General features: G+C 37.9%; 1 protein-coding gene across 1 annotated transcript; it reads right to left on the bottom strand.

Annotated features, from left to right (window-relative positions):
- Positions 1–2884: 2884 nt before the first annotated feature.
- Positions 2885–5279, bottom strand: LOC117911812 (lysine-specific histone demethylase 1 homolog 1). The gene has a single exon (XM_034826234.1). The coding sequence runs from the start codon at positions 5222–5224 to the stop codon at positions 3191–3193; it is 2034 nt and encodes a 677-aa protein (XP_034682125.1). The 5' UTR covers positions 5225–5279; the 3' UTR covers positions 2885–3190.
- Between the last annotated feature and the right edge of the window lie 1163 nt (positions 5280–6442).

The following is a 6442-nucleotide window of genomic DNA, read 5'->3' as shown; positions in this document are numbered from 1 at the left end:
TCCTTTTTATGTGTTTCCTCTTCTAAAGGTATTTCTGTTATTTAGACCATACCACTGTCCTACTGTTATCACATAACAGGATCTTAGACGATATAATCAAAAGAATTACCCCTAAGCCAAAAGGCTTCCTTTGTTGCTATAGAAGCAACGAAAACCACTTAGAGTGTACACATACCCAAAAGTAGACCTGCGAGAGTCCTCCTCAGTCTAAAGTCCAATTTCTCAATATGAAAGGAGTACCAACTCATCACAAAGACTCACAAACATATAAGCTCTCATTCTTCAAAGATACTTAAGTATATTTATGACATCTGCTCAAAACTCTAATCAGAAAATGGACTAATATCCACTCATTATTCTTATAGTAAAACAAATATTTAGTCTAGCATATAGCATCGCATACTTAAGGTTATCCATTGTAGAGGCATAGGATACTGCATTAATGCAATCTCTCTCTCTATAGATGTCCAAGGACATTGATCATGAGAAAGACAAATCCAAACCCAAAGAGTAACAAACCCTTCTTGGATTTTTGCATGTACTTAACCATATGCTCATCAATGCAAGTGATGTGGCACAATTTTCCTATTCTTGCAGTCCTAGAGGACCTTAACACCAAGAATATATTGTGTCTTACTCTAGATTTTTATTTAGAATTGAGTAAACAACTAGATATTGGTTGATGACAATATCCATACATCATATCCAATAAGTAAATTTTCATCTACCTACAAGATCTTAGAGCATCATCATGCTTCCCTATGTCTTCCTGTACACACAAGGCCCTTTGCTATGAAAATGTTTGATGGTTATATATCATAAATGAGACATACTACAATAGATAGGAGTATTTGAATTGATTAACCAAGGTTAAAGGTCACCAAAAACACTCCCAAAACACTCTTGGAAATGTTAGGAAACCAACAAAAAAACATAATCGAATCGGAGTTAAAAACGAGTATAAAACATCAAAAACATGATGAATCGGTTCAACTAGTTGTAATCGACTCAACCAATTGGTTCAACTGGTTGAATCAGTAACCCACGTTCAATTTGACCCAAAAGAGGTCCTAGGTCACCAAAAAGAACCCGATCGAGCTCTAAACACACCAAAACTTTGGGAGAACCTAGGGTGCCACTAAAATCAAGTTACGAATCCAAAAAAAAACTCCCTCCAAAAGTGGCCCAAGAGTCAATGTCAAACTGAGTAACAGGCGAACCACCAAGGAGTGCAATGAAAGGCTAAGCAGAAGAGGATCCTATGTGCATACTATATGAAAATACAAGGCGAGGGTAACAAGAATGATGAAAGGCACTTGCTATAAGGACAAAATGAAAGGTCCACACCATCCTCAAGGAGAAAGAGAACTCCACCATTCTCTCATGTCTAGCATCCATGAAAGGAGAGATCGAGTGGAAGATTATTGGATAGACAAGGTCTACAACGCTAGCTTTACGACATCTTCTTTAGATTAAATTCGATCTGAGAACCAGATCACAAGTTTGAGCTTTTCTCTTTATATATATATATTCATTTTTGTTTTTGTTATCATATGTTTGCACTGCGATAAATCTAGAGGAGCCTATGATAGAATGCATGCACCTTACATGATCTAGGGCCAATGAATGGAGCAATCCAATTTTCCCAATAGTTACACCTTGAGTCATGATTAGTGCCCTAGGAATGATGAGGAAAGGAAACAAATAGCAAGAGTTCCTTATGTGAGTGCAATTAGAAGTTTGATGTATGCTACATTGTGTGCTAGACTTGGACATATGCTTTGCAATTGGATTTATCAGTCGTTAACATATTAACCTCAACTGTGTTTATTGACATGTAATTAAGAGGATTTTTTTGTTACCTCTAAGGTTCCAAAGATTTTGTCCTTTGCTATCAAGATGATGACTTGACATTGAGAGGACACTTTAATGTGGATTAGGCTAGTGATAGAGATGAACACCAATCCACTATAGGATACGCTTTCTTACTCAATGGTGTCGTTATAACTTAGTGTAGTAGGAAATAGTCTTGCACCGCTCTATCCACTATGTAATTAAAGTATGTCACTTGTTCAATGGCAAAACAAAAGGAGGTTGTCTAGTTGAGGAGATTCTTCCAACGCTTAAGAGGCATGGCTCTAACTAAAGAGTCTATCACTATTTTTAGTTATACTATAGTTGCTCTAGCATATGGTAAGGATCCTAAATACCATGGCAGGTCCAAACACATAGATATTCATTTTCACTATATTCAAGACATTATTACACATAGGAAGGTAGTCTTGAAACATATCTCAACTAGTAGAAAGATGGTTGATCCACTTACTGAAGTCATTGTTAGACATGTTTTTGAAACTTGTGTTAGAAGTTTGGGACTTTGTAGACTTTGATACATATATATTTTATTTTTGGACACTTCCTGTATTGACATTTTATATATGGGAATTACATACATTAATTCCTCATGGATGTGGATTCCCTTTTAATATGATTGATACCATCACCATTCACTATTTGATTTTTACTAGGCTTAGATTGACCTCTCACATGAGTAATCACCCTAGCGCTTAGATGGTGAGCAAGATGAGACAGTATTTATTTTGGCACTAAGAAAACAAGCAAAATAAATTTATTTTTGGAACATTGCCTTTGCTAGGCTAAGATGATACTTATAAGGGTCAAATATGAAATTATTCCACAATTTCATATAGTTTGAACAAGTTGAATGTGAGATCTTAGGTGGGCCCTTGATGAGCGAATGTCTTAACTATAATTTTGTTATCCAATACCAAACAATTGAAGTAACTCAACAAATAAGAGGGTTCAAATAAGGGCATTCATTTTAAAAATGATGCAAACGCAAAGATGAAAATGTACAAGAATATAAGACAAGTGATCAATCTAACTTAGAAAATATTGCAGTCATCCAAGGAAACGAGCAATAAAAATTGCATGAATTACGTAATTGAACAAATTTTGTGCTAAATTTACATCTAAGAATCTAATGACTAGAATGTGCAACTACTATACAACATAAAGCAGCTTTCAACGAGAATCATTACCTCAGGGTACCAGTTTTTTATTATCCATTTGAGTGAGTTTGAGCCATCCCATCCCACCAATCTGGTATTGGATGGAAAGAAACTCCAAATAGGTATAAGCCAGTGAGTTAGCCTCTCTCTGTTAGAAACTAACTAAGCAAAGATCGCCGATTAGCCACTCTCAATATGTTTGCAGCCTCTCGCATCCCACTAAGAAAAGCTCCATGCATTGTTGCTGGATACTGTTTATTAGTTGCCTCTCCTGCAAAGAAAACCCTTCCGTCTCCTACACTCTCTGCCAGGATATCATAATCATCCCCTGATGAACCAATTGCAACATAAGAGTAAGAACCATATGTGAAGCGATCTTTTCCCCACCGGGTGCAGACCACCTGAATTGGATCGGGAACAGCTATCCCTTTTGGATTGAAAATACCCTTCAGTATGTCCAAAACCCTTCTCACAGCTTCCACAGGGGACATCATTTCGAAATTGATTGCTGCCTCTCCTGCAACAAGAGCCACAAGAAGCGGGCCTCCTGATACAGAAGAATAGCTGTAGAACAGAAAGAACTCGCCCCTCATCGTTGACTCTTCTGTCAAATGCCCAAACGTGTCAATTTCTCCACCCCAAAAATCATATGGAAACAACATAGCAACCTTGTTTAGTAATCCAAACCCAATTCTTTGAATTGCATCTCTCTTTCTTTGGGGAAGTTGAGGCAGAAAATCTATCGTTCCTTTCTTGAGCACACCCAATGGCACTGTACAAAGCACCATGTCCCCCCGAAACTCCTGCCCACCAGCATGCACAGCAACCCCATCAGCACCATATCTTACACTCTCCACTGTCTGACTGTAAAAAATCGGAAGGTCCTCTGCAAGTGCCCGCACAAACCTCTCATTTCCTCCAGGAATGAAACAGTGGTCACCCCCCATTTCATATGGATCATCCTGATCCCAATATGCCATAGACAAATCAGACATCAGCGATGCATTCGCATACTCTAAATTCGCGAGATGCCAATTCAACAGCATCCGCTCTTGGGGGTCCTCTGCAACCTTGTAAACACGCCTAAAGGCCTCAAGCGCAGTCCCAAGTGAAACATCCGCGGACTTAACCTCCTCCATCATTGCCTGCCTTAGCTTACAAACCCTATCCAACAACCTGTTAAATGAAGTCTCCACCCGCGAATCAATCTCCGAATTCACCATTCTCCCATCAGGCAAATAAAGTGGGCATATATCCCTCACCTTGTGCAGAGGAAACCCTAATTGCCTCGCCAAAACCCCTAACGGGTTCCCATTGATCCCAGTAAGGACACTCCCACCGAGATCAGCAGCTGCAATCACTCCGCAACCATCCATTCTCTTCATCTTTCTTGTTCTCACGCGCCCTCCGGGCCTGCTCCTCCCTTCCAATATCAAAACCTTAAACCCTAGAAAGATCAATTGCCGGGCGGCAGCTAATCCAGCTAGTCCCGCACCGACGATTATTACACTAGCTTTCAACGAATCATTTGGCTTCAGTTGCACCTCTCTAATGGCAGGCGCGAGGCCAAAATTGATGTAACCATGCTCAAGCAAAAAGGAGTATGCAGAATTTACCGAATTTCGATGCTCCGATCGAATCGATTCCATTGCGTGGTCGCGGGTGAGCCATGTGGAAACGCTCCAGCGCCACCGCGCGAGGATGTGGTTTCGGACGACGATGTAGTTGGCCTGCTCGGCTCCGCCGATCGCCGTCACCACATTTGCTTCGATTTCCTCTTCTGTAAGAGAGTCCACCGGAAACCCGACAGAGATGGCGACCAGGGCCTCAACGTCGACCTCCTTGGCGAGATCGGCGATGCGTCGGCGGCGGCGGTGGGTCTTGGACAGCGCCGGGGAGTCGTTGATCTGCATTCCGATGATATCGTCCATGATCTTCTCGCTGTAAATGCTGGACTTGGGATGGGGACGGAGGATTCGGAGGCCGGTGACGGCCGCGGCGGAAGATATCATCTCTGGGAACTGCTTCTTTCGCCGGCGGCGCTTCTTCGGCGGAGGCTCTGAGGTTTCATCGAGCTGGGAGTCCGAAACGCGGACTTCGAGGGTGGTCTCGGGCGGAGAAGATTGGTTTTCGGGGGTGGACTCGCCGGAGACGGCGGCGGTGGGGTTATCGGAGAGGTCTTGTGGTTCCATAGCGGTGGAGGCGTGGGGGCAGTGTCAGTCAGTTGGCTTCCCAGCACAATTTTGATGGGGAAAAGAGAGAAATAAAGTAAATTAGGGTTTTAATTATTATTGTTATTGAATTAAATTCTATATCTAAGAATTTTATTTTAAAATCTTTTTAATATTTTTTAAATTTTAAATAAATAAAAATATATTTCATAGTCCTCTAAAATGAATTCTATATACACGCTCTTAAAAGGTATGTTTTAAAATTTTGTTTTACTTTTAAAAGATGTTTTTGACACTAAAGAACCTCTCTTAGATCAGATTTCTATATCTCCTTGTTAATTGATATACTTAACTTCAAATTAACTTTTTGGATTTGCTTCTAAAATCAATTTTTTGTTTTATAGTTCAATGATATTTGGTAAAACTTTATACTTATTACTTAATGAATTAAGTTGATTTTAAGTTAAATTATTCTTAAATTGCTGACTTAAAACTTATTACTTAATTTTTACTTTAAGTAATAAAGTTGTTTGATAAAATTAACTTAAAATTTATTATAAATCATCAAATTGACATATTTATTCTCACAATTATATATAATTAAAGTCGAAGGGATCGAGTAATAATGGAAGTCGTGAAATAGCAAAAGAGATTACGGAAGTAATTAAAGCAAATGAGGATAAAAAGGTAAAACAAATATATGGACTTAAGAATAAGTTAATTGTTTATATTTATTACCAACTTTTTGACTTTATGTCATACTATTAAGTTATTTTATCAAACATACTTAATTTACTTCATGACTTGAATTAAATTATTAAGTCATTTTAAGTTATTAAGTTGGTTTACCAAATGCCTCCTCACTATGAATTTTTTTGATTTAGCTAAAAATTAAAATCAAAATCATACCATCTTTAAAGGAGAATGTTTATATCATAAAATTTTCAGCAAATACAAAAATAAGGCTTTTAGCATAATGTAACCTTCTTTTTTCTTTCATAATAATCTTTTTTAAAATTATAAATTCTTTTATAAAAGTTGATTATCTAAGTTTTTTTATAAAAAAAAAAATGGTTATATGACTTTAAAATTGTAAATTATTTTATAAAAATTGGTTATCAAATAAAAAATTCTAGAAAAAAGACATTTATGAAAGATAATTCTAAGATTTGGGTAATCATTTCCATTATCCAACCAAGCACTTAAAAAATATGTAACAAAAATACTCAACCATAAAGA

Source organism: Vitis riparia, chromosome 3 (genome assembly GCF_004353265.1).
Source record: "Vitis riparia cultivar Riparia Gloire de Montpellier isolate 1030 chromosome 3, EGFV_Vit.rip_1.0, whole genome shotgun sequence".
Classification (NCBI taxonomy): Eukaryota; Viridiplantae; Streptophyta; class Magnoliopsida; order Vitales; family Vitaceae; genus Vitis; species Vitis riparia.
This window is presented reverse-complemented; position numbering and strand designations above follow the sequence as displayed.